This window comes from Dendroctonus ponderosae, unplaced genomic scaffold, assembly GCF_020466585.1.
Source record: "Dendroctonus ponderosae isolate FM_Combo_2020 unplaced genomic scaffold, Dpon_F_20191213v2 Dpon_F_20191213_1, whole genome shotgun sequence".
In the NCBI taxonomy this organism is placed as follows: Eukaryota; Metazoa; Arthropoda; class Insecta; order Coleoptera; family Curculionidae; genus Dendroctonus; species Dendroctonus ponderosae.
The window spans coordinates 52,304,729-52,322,263 of NW_026017110.1; the positions used below are offsets into that span (position 1 = coordinate 52,304,729).

At 33.5% G+C, this 17,535-nt stretch overlaps 1 protein-coding gene across 2 annotated transcripts; it reads right to left on the reverse strand.

Moving 5' to 3' along the window:
• Positions 1-147: 147 nt before the first annotated feature.
• LOC109533841 (PRL-1 phosphatase) lies at positions 148-16,290 on the reverse strand. 2 transcript variants are annotated; one of them, XM_019899324.2, is made up of 4 exons: positions 16,075-16,290; positions 7,115-7,674; positions 1,800-2,098; positions 148-982 (listed from the first exon to the last, which is right to left on the reverse strand). In XM_019899324.2, the coding sequence occupies exons 2-4, from the start codon at positions 7,235-7,237 to the stop codon at positions 871-873; spliced, it is 534 nt and encodes a 177-aa protein (XP_019754883.1). In that variant the 5' UTR covers positions 7,238-7,674; positions 16,075-16,290; the 3' UTR covers positions 148-870. The 2 variants fall into 2 exon arrangements, with proteins under 2 accessions (XP_019754883.1, XP_019754884.1); XM_019899325.1 differs by lacking the exon at positions 16,075-16,290 and adding an exon at positions 12,478-12,867.
• Between the last annotated feature and the right edge of the window lie 1,245 nt (positions 16,291-17,535).

Consider the following 17,535-nt stretch of genomic DNA (forward strand, 5'->3'; position numbering starts at 1 on the left):
GGGATTGTTGAACTAAGCCCTTGCAAATTTAGGGAACAGTACCTCGGAGTAGGTTTTCCGCATTTCCATTGTGATCTTTTCTTATTCAATGAAATTAGCCCAAAATCAGCAGAGGTATTTAATTTTAGAAATAAAACTACACACAACTACCCATAATATTAAAATATATTTTTGGGGTTTACAATAAAAATCTTGAAAGCTAACGTGATGATTGATTAATAAAAAGACTTCAAATAAATATAAGTTAATATACATTTAAAATCTTATGTATTACGGTAACAAATAATAGCACTTACACCGTGATACAGAAACTAACTTAGTACATTGTTTCAATGTCATTGATTGCCGTCATATAAGCCTAAATAGCTAAAGTTGAAAATTACTACAAACACAAATGAATTTCAAGCAGATTCCTAAAAATGAAAGAACTAGCATATACTCGTCACAATACTATCAATAAATTTACTAGAATATCCTGAATAAATAACATTCTCAAAATAAAAACACAAGTAAATTATCAGGAATACAAAGTGCAAGTAAATTTTAAATTAAAATCTAAATAAAAAGGAAACTTAATTTTATTCTGAGAATTACGCACGTTCATTACTCTACCAGACAAACTACCTGTAGCCGAAACCAATCAACAAGTATATATATTTATCCTAAAGTCATATGTTTATCAATAATTCTAAGACATGTTCCACATCAATTCAAAATTATTTTTTGATTTTTCTAACGAAATGAAAGGAAGCAATTTTTTTTGTTCATTTTACGTATATCCACACATATTTTTAAGACTTTACTATTAATGTCCTGTATATTTAAGAGATGAACACATATTAAGTTAATGAATTTTCGGTGAAAATTCTTTTACTGCATGCAGCACGAATTTTGCCGTCCGTTTTTGGCTTTTAGACGAGACTTCGGACGGTACTTTTCCAGGAACGCCAATTGCTTCGCATTTATTGCACCTCGCCGCTTTCTGAAAAAAACATCGAAAATATTAGCCAAATCTGTATCCTTCCTTTCCACTTTCTAATTAAAATAATTTCGTTGTTTTGTCTTCGCGTTTTTTATTTCAACAAAAACCTCTGATAATCTAGACCTGATTTATTTGCATTTTATTTATGCCATGATGCAAATGATCAGTTAATAAGTAGAAATAAATGAGTCAATTTGCTTTGTTTTTGAAGCCGAAAAATGTGCCTTTCAAAGTTAACTACTTAAATTGATATTAGGGGCCACCTTGTATTGGGTACGTGCATTTCGAGTTGAGTTCGAGGCTGAATCAACCAATTGCACAATGTGTAGCGGACGTATTTTTATAATCAATTTCTTGACTAGAAAACCAGTGAAATCTTTAAACAAAGCGACTCTTCTGTGTTCCTTTACATTAAAAATCCACTATACATACAATTACTTTCTTCATTTACATTTACCCAGACAAATAATATCAGCTTCACTTCGGAGGTTTGACATTCCCAAATTAAGGCTGTTTAAGACGCGAGCACATTTTAAAACACATTAAAAAACCATAAGTAATTCGAATTTTCATTTCGCATCAGCCGCTGTAAATAGACCTGACTTCATTTAGTTAAATACCCTTGACATTATTTGAAGTGAATTTTTGTGCTGTTTTGATTATCCCGTCACACACATGCATACACTAAATTGGAAGCGAGGCGATAAGCTGTTAAAAAAATGCTAAAATAATAGTCGCACAAACTCCGCTTGAAAGTAAACCCATCATTCGTACACGAATTTTCGAAGAAATTGATTATCTTGCCCTGGAGACTTACTCTCTAATACGTTCCACAGCCTCTTCATACTTGAGACCTAACTCAATAAGCGCTAGTGCAACCATCACAGGTGCACGTCCTAATCCAGCGACGCAATGAACAGCAACACAACCATCTGGGTGCTCATTGAACTGATTTTTCAAAACTTTAAACCACTCTTCCACTATGTCATTTGGTGGAAAGGTGCCGTCATCATACATCAAATCAAAGACTTCGATATTGACATTCTGCAGCTCATCGATCTTGTAGGATGGCTCGCAGACCCGCACAACTGCTGTTACTCTATGTTTTTGCAGTTCCTATCAAAGAAAGCATTCAAATTAAATAATACAGTATTAAAATTTATAAATTTTCAATCTTCATGAGCTTTTACTCGCAAAAAAGGTATTAGCAGACAGTACTCAGTAGCCTCAAAAATTATTTTTAAAAATATAGTTGAAAGGAATGTAATTTCGTCCAAAATTAAGTTGTATTAACCGTTGGCACAGTGCCATTTCAAAGTGAGTCGCTGAATAAAGAAAATACATCTGAGGACAATCGTTCTAGTCTTCTATTATTATTAGAACTGTGTGAATAATTTTTGTTAAGATTTAATAAGCTATTTAAATGGGATATTTATTTACGCCCTAGAACTTTTATTTCTGATGAAATAAAAGAGTTTTGAGAAAAACATGTCTGGCATTGATGGATGGTTGCGCCAAGTGCAAAACGTAGTAATGCTAAATGCTCGCTGATATTAGAAACGAATACGTAAAACGACGTCGCGTCAACGGCAAAGATAATTTTAAGAGATCAAAAGGTCGAGAGCACCACAATGAATCGACGATTTTCAACTTGCTTACGACCATATTCATTCCAGCAACTTCAAAGAATCGAAAAAAGAATATTCACAGAATAATACTATATGAAGATATAAGACAACATAAATGAAACTAAAATCGACAGTACAAAGAAGAAACGAATTACAAGTAAAAAACTTCCTCCAGACTAACGAACGATCTTTTTCTTTATACTAACAACACGTGAACAGGTAAAGTTTCACCATTCAAACACGTAACAGTGGCTTGTCCCGGAAGCACAATACATGCCCTTCCTAAATTGATGTCAACTGAGAAACACGGTGGTCTTCAGTTCAAAAAGTTCAAAAATATGTTGGTAGACTTAGAAAGATCTTTTGGGGCATAGTTATGGATTTGGTTTTCAAGGAATTTTCGTTTTGACTGATAAAATCGTGAATGATGATCACCAAGTATTTGAATGAACGAATATTCGTACAACGGTAGTCTTCCTTTTTCAAAAGCTCACATCATACGGTCAGAAAATTTAATTTAAACCATAAAAAAATCCACTGCAACAGGAAACGGCAATTACTATGAGCGACGATTTCACAACGAATTAGTCATCCAAAATTCGCATTAGATAGAACACAAAAAAACTACATTTAAGTATATCACAATCTGTGGTAATTAGCGTTAAGTATTACCGTGTTGCCACTTGGCTGAAAAAGCAATAAACAACTGCGTTGTAATATTATCTAAACTAATTTTCGGTCGGACAAATAGGGGTTATTCCCAAGTCAGTAAAAAAATTAAACCTTGACGCTCTGAGTCATTTGACTTACGTAATGAAATGATGATGCATGCCATTTGTGGCCTCCTAATAATATGTAACTAACATGCACATTTTACGTCAAAATCACATTCGATTTGAACAATTGTTGCCCCAATTTGTGGTCAATTGATTTTGTTCAATGTTGAAATAAACAATAAAATGAATATTGAAATGTTGAAATAAACAATAAAACAATTCGATTTGTAAAGCAATTTGCTTTATATTAAGATCAAAATTGAATGAAAATTGTTTCTACAAATCAAGGCCCTTTAATTAATATGAGCGTTTGGTAATTGCATTGTACCAACATTTTTGGCTATTAACCTTATCAATATCCGAAAGCATTACTTCGACGATGTGACATGCATCAGCAATTTTTTAGCATCGAACAGAGCCATTAAGCTTCCTATTTTGGGAAGCATATCGTGCAATGGCCTACTTTGGATTTTAAATTACATGTTGTCTGCCTTATTTTGCGACTAGCAATAAAGTTTACCTATAGCAACGTTATAATACCGTAGGTATCTTTCTTTCCCAGACCTACTAACCTCGATTCCGCGAAATAAAGGGCAACTAATTGAACCAAGCGTCACCAAACGAAAATTATTAAAGTAGATATACAGGGTGTGTGTACACGGGGGAACGGTTCGATCTATAGATGGCAACGGCAAACTATGTACAATTGAAGACCCTGATGCAAGAAAGGGATAATAACATTTATTAGCTTTTACAGGAGGCAATTTTTTTAATTAATTTTAATGTTACCCAAGGCTTACTTTTTCGCTTATAATTTGATAGCTATTCATCGCACGAGTACTAGTTTTGCGCCATAGTCAAAGAACATATTCTGTTACCTATAGGCAGAAAATTAACAAAAAAATCGCACATTTCCCCTTCTTGCATCACTCTTCAATGAGTATTTTTTTTTAATTTGGACGGGGTAGTAAAATCACTGCGAGCAGGCGATCTAAAACGTTTGCAAGATCCGCACTTAATATAACTTGCGGTTATATCGGAAAGTAAGCAAGTTGATAATTTTAGGTTGTTCCACATGGTATAGGTTAAATTTGTGAATTGTACTGAAAATTTGAATCTGTCATTTAAGTAGATTTTACAACATATCCAGCATTAAAAGCTTGAATTTTCATGAAAAGCGAGCGCGAAAGACTAATCGAAAAAATGTTGTCAAACGCAAGTAACGTATTCCATCGCTCTTGGTGATGGGACCAAAGAAACATTAATAAATAATGGCATGGCTTAAATGTGGGTCTGCCATTTAGTCAGGCTTTTGCAAAAACATCAAGCTGAATTAGCTCTAAAAAATCGAGCAAATGGGAAAACTTGTCAAAACCAAGTGAAATATTCCTATAGACTACCCAACATATCAGGCTTCAAAAGTTACAATTTTCGGAAAAAATCGAGCCGAAGACTCATCGGAAAAATTTCGTAAAAATCAAGTTACGTATTCCGTAGCTCACAAGGCCTGCCATTTAGCTAGGATTTGCACAAAATATCAACCTCAAATGACTCAAAATTTGCAGCATCCAAACGAGTTGAAACCTGAAGTGTTTTTGAAAATATTGCCATGCGAACGAACAGGCACTTAGTACAAAATAGTCAATAAATAAAAAAATTGAAATTGAACTGCCAAGCAAAGCAACGAGTCATCCAAAGGGTGACCCAGCAAATGATTATCTAATCATGTTGGTTCTGTTCGATGCCTTCGAGCTCGCATGAGTTTTTTGGACAGTGTCTGAATATTCAGTTTGTTACAGGCAATGTACGATATAGGTCCTTTGTGTCGTGTGAATCGCGTACTTAGATGAAAAAAAAATTGAATCATTGTGGCCTTTATGGTAAGTGCGGTGGTTTATTCTTGCATGTGCAGGATTAATGTTTCCAATTCGGAATGCATTTTCATTGTGTGATCTTTTTGAGGAATAATTGGTGGAAAATCGAGGATGGGGCGCCAGCTTGCAGAAAGCTGGTAAGAATTATCTCTAATCTACAAATCCTTTAGTTGGAACTGATTTTTGTTTTTCGGAAATCAACTGAAGTTCATTCTTTACATTTCTTATTTTTAATAACATGGCTTTGGACAGATTTGCTGCTCTACTAAACACATTTTCTTATTTCTTTCCAGCTGGCACGAGGCAGCTTTCGGTAAGTTTTGCTTGCCCGTGGTTGCCATGTAGCTGTAGAGCTTTTAGTCTCTTACTGTTGATTAGTATTTTATGATGTTGTTGCATGGCACATTTATTCGACGAGGAACGACGAAGTTCTGTATTGTCTTTTACACTGTGTATAATTTTTTGATGGTTTTCTGCTATCAATTATATTCTACCATACAGTTCTTGTATTCTCAATAGGTATGGCTCAGATTTACAAATTTTACTTTGTTTCGTTCGCGAACACAAGTGTAATTATCTTCGAAGCAAAGTATCAATTAACCGTGTTTTTCTTCTGTTATTACTTTATGATGGTCTACCGAAAAGCGCTTTAAGAGACTGCAAGTGGTCCTGACTTTCCAATTTAGATTTCGCACTGTTTTTCCAAATTTAACACACTAAACAAATTATTTTCATCAAACGATTCGTGCTAGAGAATTTCAGCGGCCAGGATCCGTCAGACTATTACAGTTTTTTGTTGTCCAGCGCCCTTCAGGCTGTAAGTGGTCCAGATCAAGATTATAATCAGACTTGATGCGGTTCTAAATTTAAGCCACTAAATGGCGTTGAATTTTTTTAGTAAAAATGAAGGATTTAGGAAATTTCAGAGGTCTGGATCCGGACAGCAGTTTATTTTGTAGAAAGAAATGTAGATGGCAACCAGGGTTGTAGTTTTTCTTTGATATCCTTTATCTTGCTCGTATGTGTAGGATTTTGGATTTTATTCTTGCGGAATTATGTTCATTTTTTCATTTTCGTCAGTTAATAAATTCCCATAGTATTATCTAATTATTATTAGGGAACGTTTGATTTAATTTAACAAACTAAATTAAAGGGGTGTGCTATCGCGAGACGTAGTTTGGAGACCTCTGGATTAAGCAATGAAAATGCATGTCACTGTTAGAACAGGGTTGGGTAGAATAATAAAAAGTAACTACAAACGTACAATGTAATAAATAATAAAAAAACCGTGTGATTATTGAGTAGGCATATAAAATGTCGCATTCTTAAATATGAATTTTACAAAAAAACATTTTTGCAAATATAAATAAAATGCGTTTACTTTCCCAAAGTACAAATTTCACAAAACCAATAAATCTGGTAGTATGTACTCAACTCTTTGGGATTCAGAATGTTTGTATCTTTCAGTTTCTTTGTTCCCAAACACGTCAAATCGGTTGCAAATTAAATTATACAACCCATTTCAAACACAATGTGATTAAGGTACCCGTGAAGAACAAAAAAGTAACATTGATCGGGGTTCAACAAAGGGTAAAGGCCAAGACGTTCTGAATAAAATCGGTCGCTTCCTATCTTTCAAGTAATTTACTAAAGCAATTAAAGCCACGAAATATTAATTTGCTAGTTCATTTATGTTTTCATTACTATAATCCTTGAAACGTGGGGTAGTTAAATATCTGCTTAGTGAAACTTGCACGCAACTTTACCATCTTTGCGAGACACACAATGAAGGTTTCAAAAAACAGTGACCAAACGTTGCCATAAGTTTGCTTAAGGTATTCGGCGTTCACTTACCTGAATATAAAGTAGTATGTTTTGGTCTGAAGGTCTATCGGTAATCAAAAATTTGAAATTTTTGTATTCAATTTCTGCTGGAGCAGGTCGAATGTCCTTTTGCCTCATGATGCCGGTGGTCATTCCTTTTTGTTTAATGATAAAATTCGGCACTGATTATTGATTTATTATTACTATTATTATTGGCTTAGTTTCGAAGATTCCGTCGATTAGAAAATATCAGTCTCTCGAAATCAATTTAATAGGATAAGGATTACGAAACTTGTTTAGGTAGGTATTTACACTAGTTGATATGCTTCAGCAATGTAAAAAAGAACTCAACAACTAGGAAAAGCTCATCATTCGTAGAAATAGCGGTAAGAGAAAAATTATTTTCTTTAGACACACAGCTTATTTGGTTTTCTGAGGTAAATCCAAAAAACTATGGCAACTTTGCAAAATGACTAAGTTCAGGAATTAGTTTTTGCCTCTTTGTAAGTAATTTATTTGTGTTGAGCCTGACAATATTCCGCACTGTCCAACTGGAACTCCATGTATACCAGAACAGGTTCACCAAAATACTGAAAAAGAAAATTGATCTTGAATATTGTTCAGAAAAATGTTGTTAATAAAACACCTTAAATTTGGCATTTTTTTAAGGTCACATAGATGAAACTATTGATTCATATGATGAATAGCAGCTATTAAATTAATTAGCAATAAAGGCTAGGGATGATATTAAAGATACATGTCATTGTTGGACATGTGCGTGAGTTGGATGGTTGAAACCATGCATCAATTACATAATGTGTTTTAGATGAAATTAATCAACAATAATTGAATGTGTTAGCACAGTTGTATCCAGTCATAATTTACATAGCATGTCATTATCATGAATGTGGTTGATTCTATTATAATAATTTATCGGGGGGCAAAAAGCGTTAAATTCAATTAAAAATCTGTATTACGCATCACTAATATAATCTAATTTAAGATATTTTTAGACTTTAGTCATACTTTTCTACTCATCAAACTCAAAGCCATTGAAACCCGAATTAAAAAAATGTAGATACCTCTTTAAAATTTTAATATTGCCGATAACAGCGACAATTCCACCGATAAAAATCGCATGCTCTTATCCAGAATAATTGAAATCAGACGGAAATAATCGATAACTTTTTAAACGTAATAGGTATATGACGCAATGTTTAGTTTACTTAGCTTTTGTTTTGTCTGGCGGCATTTTAATAACGGCTTTCTTAGCCGCAATACTAAACGGAATTTCGGCATAGTATTGCAATAAAACATATTTAAAATTTACCCAACCAGTCAGGGTAAAACAGATTTTATAAATGACCTTTCAAGTAGCAAACGGTTCTGCAAGCTATACGAGGTTACTCAGTTACTGTTGCCATTTATACAGGGCGTTACAAATTCGAGGTGGTACCATTGGGAGCTCGTATAAACCGTTAGAGATACGAAGTCGCTTAAATTAAGCTGGTGGTGATTCAAAAGTTCCGACTACTTCCAGAAATTTGTTAAAATTATTTCGTTTTCGCTCCACTATCAATTGCGTTGTTTTAAATACGGACATGTATCGTGGACACTTGTTCATTAATTCTACGAACCATAGTAATTTTTTACCTTCAAATATTGGTCGATCGTTTCTTCACAATATCATATTTTGTTTTATTTGAAAAAAATATCCACTAGGACTTGGGCCGAAAATAAAACATTTAACTCCACATTTGATAGTACAGCTTTATAGAGTATTAAACGGTGTTTTAATAATATTTCATTAACATTATAAAAAATAATAATCGTTTGAGCAAATGTTTCTGGAAGTAATAGAAATTAACATTTTTAAAACACCATTTTGTTTGACTTTCCCACATTTAACATATTTTCGTATCTTACTACGTTTAATAGTGACTGCTGTTCGTTATTTATATACCTACAAGACCAAATACCAAAACAAGATGTCTGTGCTTTAAAAATAAAGAAAACAACTGTAGCCATAAACTGGCTACTTATCATACAATAATAAAATTACTGCTGAAATTACTGTTTTGTTTTACTGATTATATGCTGAAAAAATTATGAAAACAACAGCATTATGAACCGCGTGCACGTTACCACGTGCAAGCCATTTGCGATTTGCAAATCCATTTATTTTAGGGATTCACCAAAGCCCGGCCAATTACAAGCGGTTTAATGAAGTGATTATTAATTATCTATTCAATATTAGCTTCTGATTAAAATTTATGTTTTTCCAACTCAGTTAAATGTCTTCAAATCGAAACAAAGTAAGAGATCTGGTAAAGAAATTTGATCAGTTCATGCTTCATCGTTTACTTCACCCAGCTACTTATTTTATTAATTAGAAACATGCATGTCCAATTTCAAGTAAATATTGCAATTTCTAGGTACTTAACTTTTTGGATTTCAGCAGTATTTATTCAGCAACTACTGTTTAATTTGCGGATATATTGAATCCAAATCCACTAAATATTGTGTAATAATCGCTCACCTATCCAGAAAAACGGATATTTCACTTAACTCAAATGTATTTTGGCATTAGCTTAGTTGAGCAGTTATTAGATATGGGCGTTAAACACGGTCTAAATCATCATCTTAACAGCGTCTTTTTTTTTTATTTTTGAAACTGGAATTGTTGAAAAATGTTCACTATTGAAATCAAAACCCATGACTTTCAGTTCATTCAATAAGTAACTAGCCAGTATCACGGAAAACCTTGAAATCAATCAGATCGGCATCATAGTTACTGCTAACAGTAACAGCGGATTTTTAAGTAATGATAATGAGTGCGTCGAATAACAATTGACGTCAATAATACGTAATCCAAACAAATGTTCGTATACCAAAATACAATATATATATGGTACTTTGCTTTTATTAACCACTAAATTCTTTATTACTTTGTATATCAGTTTTCAATCTGCAACGAGATTAGTAAGCAAGCATTCAATTAAATGGTTGTGTACTAGCATAATCTGCTCAAGATAAAGAATTCGAGCTTTTCTAACAAACATTTAAAATGAAAAATTAGCATTGATTGAGCAAAAGCAATTTTGGGCCGCTGTTAAAATAAAGTAACTAATAAAGCTCACAGAAGAAAATCTTAGTGTGAACAATAAGCTTACGGATTTCAAATTAGTATCAAAATAACTGATATGTATATGTATTTATTAATATAAGAGGAACCCACATATTCATTTGCCAGAAAATTATAAAATGTGTACGTGATTTTTTCCACAGCCAAGATATATGCCTTAAACCAAGTGTATAACACTTGGAAAAGTGAGACTAATGTAATTTCTAGGGTAGCATTTGAATACGCTGCATGCACATCTGGATAATTTCTAAAGCTTTTAGCTCATTCACTAAATTTTTGAAAGTAACATTGACACGGGCATAGAAAATGAGGATAGAAATTCTAATCAATACACAGGAGTATCTATGTACTTGTCACAAATTAATAATATTGCTTGCGAAACAATTTCCCTTGGATGTTCCATATTAATGAGAGCTTGGATTCAAAACTTATTAGTATTATGCAAATTTAATGCGAAAATTAGACTTATCCTATTAATAACCTGAACCCAGGTCACTTTCATTATACGAAGGAGACAACTTTTCTTCTGCAATCTCTTTACATGCTGTAACAGTGGCAAACTATTAAGAATTAAGAACCAATATCCAAGAACCGAAATTGAAATTGTAAATTCAATAATTAGCTACTGGAAGTTTAACCGAAGATAATGTGTACCTAATTAAGAAAAATCAGACTGCTGTAACAAATAAACAACATTGCGAGAAAACTAGAATATATGCATAACGTAGTTGCTCTGCTGTTGAATCAATTTACGTTTACCCGATATTGTAAATCATAAAATCGTAAGCAGCAAATCTGAAAAAAATGAAAATTAATCCCCAAACCTAACAGATCATTACTGTTCCTCAACTGAATCATGATTCATTATTATTATACTTGTTTGCCGTATTAAATTCCTCGGAGATGAGGATTCCGGGTCTAAGTGCAATTAGTAAAAACCAAGCTGGTAAACAACATTACACGGATAATGAGTATATTCATAGTTTTTAGACTTTAGTCGCTGTTGTTTACGACCCATCCTAAAAACAAAATTGCGCCAAATCCCAAATACTGCGAACAAAAATGTAATAATCACGTGGATTCTTTTTGCGAGCCGCACACACTAAACTGCGATGTTGTTGCCAAACTTTAGTCTATTTCGGTTCAGCCAATAACACAAAAAAGTTTATTCAATCAATGGCAGTGCTTTGAATCCAGAAAATGAAAACATTTGCCACATTCACATGACTTCTGGTGACAAACAAAACAATAAATAACAAAATCATAGGCTCCCTTATCACGAAAAAAATAAGCTCACATTTTAGAAAGAATGCGAAAGCGTCAAAATTCAAATGTTGATTTGCAGGTCCTTGTGCAAGTCGAGATAATAACATACAACCAAGTTACGATTGAGTAATTTATGATTGATTGGGGAAAAAATTGAGTTATGCATTTTCCGTATTTCCTCCATGTGTTTGTTATCAGTTCATATTTTCTATCAATATCAACTAATGATACGTGCTAATTTATAAGCCAGCATGACATTGTTCAAAGTATAAATGAAAATGTATGTCGACATAAAAATAATACGTTTCTGAGTGAAGCATTTTTAGTGCTACTAAAAATTGTTTAACATGAAAATTTAAATTTATTACACACCATACGAAAACAACCAAATTACTCTGATTTAGACCGAGTATGTAATTGATAAAAAATGTCTGCTCTATTTGAGCAACAATAGAAACCATATTAAAATGACATGAATAAAGTTTCACTACTCAGCCGTTTCGGTAGCTTTTTCGGAGGAACATTAAAACTCAGTTTAATATCCTTTCTATTTTTATATAGTTCATTCTTCTTTAAAAAACCAGACAACTTAGTTATTTTATTTTGTTAAGTCGAAGGTTCCAGCCCAAGAATAGTAATAGAAACCATGTTGTGGATCAATATCAAGAACTGAGGTCAAACTTAAAACTCAAGGCTTAAAGAGTTGGGTTCCCTTTGCAAAAGCTAGAATAAAATAGTAGTTTGAAGATAACAAGTACCTAGTATGATAAATTCCCTAATACCGACGGGCGCAATATTCAATTGCTTCCATTAACATATCATGGTACTTGTGCAAATTGATATAAGATAAGACACAAAATTAACCTTGATGAAATGAAGCTTAACCGATTGGTTCTCAAACTACAGATCTATTAAAGATTTCCCAATTATAATTTAAAGTTAGAAAACGTATTGATTATTAAGTAAAAGTAAAAATACATACGTCTCTTATTAAGAGCACTGGGAACTTTCACGAACACACAATTGCTACTTGCGATGCTTTAAGAATACGATTGATATCACTGCAAATATATTATGTGCAAGTCAAACACATGCCCATAATACCCGGTTTGTTTATAACAATACCCGACCAGCAGTAAGTTCGTATCTTAATTTATACAGACGCTTGCAATAACCCAGACCTAATATGTGGTCCGCATTAAAACAATAATAAAGTAGGCGCTGAAAGTAAGGGGGAACATTTCAGTTGAAAACATCTCAAACGCTTTCCACGACATCAGCATATGAAAAATATAATTTGAACAAGTTATTGGAATAAACAGAATTCAAATGGGTTTCTCGACGGGCACCTGGGATATCCAACATACGCAGCCTGCACTGTCCGATAAAATTCTCCAAACTCATTCAACCATAAAAATCAATTTACTTTTAAGGACATACTTGAAGAGATACAAAGCCAATTCCAAAATTTCTACACTACGTTTCATGCCATTCACGCCATTTAATTCACAGAACGTACATTTATATGAACACAAAAGGTCATTCAAAGTGTGAACCATTCGTTTTCCAGTCTGAAAATTTTGTATTTAGATTAACATGCATATTGTGGTGGTAATAATCGTGCAAATGGCAGGATGTTTTTTTATGTTTCTAAGGATTCAAATCGTACAAAAAGCTTCACAATCGCTAACAATTCCTTGTTACAGGCACTGAAAGACTGAAAAGAACTTTTTTATTATCTTTCCTAATATATTCCGATATTCTTTAAATGGGAATAGAAAATATAGCAAACAAAAAAAATTAAGACAGTATTTTGTACGACACTTCCTACATATCACATCAAATCTGTAATTATTAACGCGAACAGTTTCCCCATTTCCACTTACCCATAAAACCAAATTTCAAAATTTTTTCGCTCAGTTTAGAAAATATAGCGAATAACCTCTTCCAGGGATCTCCCTTTAAGGGGCTCCAGTTCTTTTAAGAAGCAATTTTTTGGGCAGGTTTATAAAAGCTTATTTTATTATTTTATTCTCTAGAATCACCCTCCGAAATAGCTCGACATTATTTCCGAATCCCTGCGTAGAAGAAGGACCACTATATAGATATTTTTAAACAACTTGCGAACTTATGGCATGTGATATGAAAGCTCAATAGATCATTGCAAAGAAGAATAAAAGATGCACATTTGTGGACTGATTTCCCGGTATATTGTCAGTTAGTCAAAAACACGTTTTGTCCAAAGGAGTTCATTTTAGGAGATGCAACAACACGTTTGCTTACGTTTTATTTTATATTCTCTTAAATCATGTATCAAGAAATAGATGTGGCTAGACAATTAAACTAATGATTCAACCTTTGAGCAAGCCGGGGCAAAAGGAAAGTTCTGCTCACTCTCAGAAAACTTCCGTGAAACAACGAGCTATGAATGAAATATATTATCATAGAAATCTAGAGGCATGTGAATCCTTTTTGAGAAAAGGCCCTCACAACGATCTTAGTTACAGTTACAAACAGGTAAAACTTCACGTAACTAAGATTGTTACAAGACATTTTTATTGAGGGATTGTGGCCCGCTCGAATGCCCCTGATTGCTGGAAAAAAACTTTAAACGGTGCCAAGATTTTGTATACCATTCGGAACATTATGTGAAAGCTAATAATGTTTCAGCCTCTGGATAGGTATAAAGTGTAGAAGCGCAGCTAAAATGCAGTAATTTGATCAACTAAAGTACTTAATAGAAACCTTATACGTTATTGAAATGTGTTCGATACTCGGGTCAGTGGTTATAATTAAGACATTAACTCCTTATGCGAAATGTGATATGATAATTTAGCCATTTACCAGGCCACTTATAATACAGGATTGATGCACATGCGATTTTAGAGCGAGAATGCTAATTAGTCGAATTGGCTGATTAAATATAGTCCTTGAAAGAGTAAAAAAAATAACCTGCATACTATTATAAGATTACAAAGTATCAACATGATAATCGGTAAAATTACAATTTACACCAGCCTTATCTAAAAGTAAAGCTAAACTGGCGTCATATATTTAATTTCCTCTTCACAGAAGTTGTATAAAGTATATGATACCTAAATACTTCGGAAACGTTTTGAAAGCTGGTAAGCAATTAGGTATATATTGTTTTGCGAAATTTTTACCTTACAGTATGTATGTATATTGTTAATAATGCAAATGCAAATTAGACATAATAGCAGGATTGTTTTCTGAATTTAGGTTCTACTACTTTTCATAAAACACATAAATCGACAAAATGTCCCAAGCGCGAAAATGTAAGCGCAAGAACTGGAACCCTTTGAAGCTATGAAATGGTTTGGGTAAAATTTATAAAAATCTTTAAACTATGGGATCCGGAAAACTGTTTTTTGCGCTTTTATTTCCGATTTTGTAGGTAAAAAGCTATAAACCAATTAACGATAATATGGACAGGGACACAATTAGTAGCTTCTTCAAGTGGCTACTTGAGCTTCAATGCTTCAAGCAATCTCTTCAAAGTTGAGGGCTTGGTTATACCCTCCTAAAGAGTTTATCCGGCAAAGTAATCTCAGAATCACGTTCCAAAATATCTCGACGTTATTGTGCAACACAGTAGGTATGCCTTTGTTCTCGACCTTACTCAACTATGGTAATTGTAAAAATGCGCTCTTTCCACTTTTCTTTTTATTGGGTGATTGTTTCTTAATTAAGTGGAAATCCTTCGACTAATTTTAAGCAAATCTACCAATTTAAACAAGTCTAGGCTTTTTTGCAAACTTGCACAAGTTCAAATGCAAAGTAACCCGCAAGTGTTTGAATCCTTAAGTAATGGCAGATGTGTGCAGGTATACGTCTAAAAATACGACTGCACGCGATTTGATAATTAAAATATGTGCATAAATGGATTCGAAAGTTAAGAAAATTATTTTTTAAACAGCATGGTATTTTTACTTGACTCATCAAACGTGCCTAATTCCATTCACCAGAAATAGGTTTTAAATGTATTTGTTGAGGTTAGAAGTAAGTATCTTAGTGGGGGTATTGTAGTATGCACTTGCCATTAACGTTTAAATAAAATAGTATATTTATAGATAAACCAACTTTTTATGTAATATATTAAATCCACACCTGGTTGATGGTGGGTAAGCTAATGTACCTAATTTTAATTGTGTAAATAAACATGTGGGCACATGAGACGACCTGAAAGTGAGTTTCTTATCATTGATTTGACACAGAAACTGGTAATTTCCCACATTAAACTTCTATTTTTGGAATGCATTTTTGTCGGTTTTTTTAGTTACTCGCTAGTATAGTTAAATGAGCATGGACAAGGACCACAACGTGTTTTATACATAGACCTCGACAACTGTCCATGCTTTTTTATAATTAATGCTTCTCCCTGCCGGAAATGTTCAATATCGTACATTAGGTAGATAATTTACAAAAATCACAGTATAGTAGTTTCTAATAGCGGAAGGTTAGTATTAGATGATTTATGAAAGGAGTTATCTAGAACCTAAGCCAACTTTCTAAAACAATGAAGGAAAATCACACCTATATCTAACTGAAAAAGACTTACCGCTATAGCCATACACATTGAAAATGGAATTTGCTAAGTACCACGAGCGTGGATTAAAATCACAGAACACTGAAAACACAGTAACGTCAAGCCCTAAAGAGGACAAATTCAGTTTTGCATGCAGGACGGGGGATGGGCCTCCAAGATGGTTCTTGGACTAAATTATGAGCTGACGTCAACGAGAAACTCCGCCTCCTCGTTCGTTTCACTAAGGCAGACCTGTATTCAAGTCGTCATAAATCTTTTTCATTTGTCTAACACGCCAAATTTTGATCTAGTTATCCTTCTTTGAACACCTGCGTTATCGACCCAGATCACCACGACACGCCCAAATCTAGGCAACCCAAAATACCCGTGTGCTTTTAGCTCTCCTGTGGGTAGATTAGATAAGAAGAGTAAATATGGAATCCGTGGGCTACCCAATTTTCCTGCGAAGGAAAACCCATTAAGTCGAAAATAAATCTTTATGTGACGCCGGCTGTATTTCACAAGGGTAGTTGATTGGCGCCTTAACGCCTCCTCCTTTTCTAATTAGGTTGTATATTTCAACTATACAACGGTCACTTCTCATTCCTGTAGGCTTCAGTAATTATTCACTCATCTTACTTTCTAGTAAATGATTTATATTTTTGCTTAATTCTGACCTCTAATTTACATTCTACATTTTTAAAATAGCAGTTTCAAATAGAGCCTTCAGTCACCAGACATCTAGCGGTCTCTATGGAATAAGAGAAAATAGCAGAGGCTAGAAATCTCAACTTGGTAGGCAAGTTTCAGTTACATTTCCTGCTTATTTTTAAAAAATTTCCGGTATAAGAAAATCTGCAAGAAGATTATACAATTTCATTTTTTTAAATTAAATTATATGCAATAAATTACTTATAATTGCTCGATTATAAAATATGTAAAACGGCAGAAAAACTGCTTTAGGTAAACTTAAAACATATTTAATATCTACTCATTTTAATGATATTTTATTATTTCTTGTTGTTTGAGTCCTATATTTCAACTAATCCTATAGCACGATAATAAATAAAATACAATTTGTGTCTACTTCTTGAACTTTTGGCGCCTGCTCCCTTATTACTTAATTTTCATAAGCAATTTTGGTTGCTTGAAAAAGTGAAGTAAGCTTAAAACTCGAACGGTTCTTTGTTTGAAAACTATTTTTCATAATAACGTCTCTATAATATCCATACGGTCCGCAAAAGCACATCGATTTTTCTGAAGCAAAAGGGATTTTTATTTTCGCAGTAATTTCAAAACATGGATTCGCAGTTTACATTTTGAGAATAATTTAAAACATGGAAAGTGGCTTAAGCATTTCGTATCTTGATTACCTACTTGGGCTTGTAACCAACTAATTTCCCGTGCAGGTTGAGCTACCCATCGGGCGCGTCCCCAGGTGGCGGATAGGGGGAAGGCCGGTCAGATATGTCTGACCGGTTAGCGACGGCCATA

Excerpts from the sequence above, each read along its gene's own strand:
- LOC109533841 (XM_019899324.2), bottom strand. The coding sequence starts at position 7,237 with ATGACCACCGGCATCATGAGGCAAAAGGACATTCGACCTGCTCCAGCA. Across the intron at positions 2,099-7,114 it reads ACATACTACTTTATATTCAG|GAACTGCAAAAACATAGAGT; the intron begins GTAAGTGAACGC and ends TTTCTTTGATAG. Across the intron at positions 983-1,799 it reads GCTGTGGAACGTATTAGAGA|AAAGCGGCGAGGTGCAATAA; the intron begins GTAAGTCTCCAG and ends TGTTTTTTTCAG.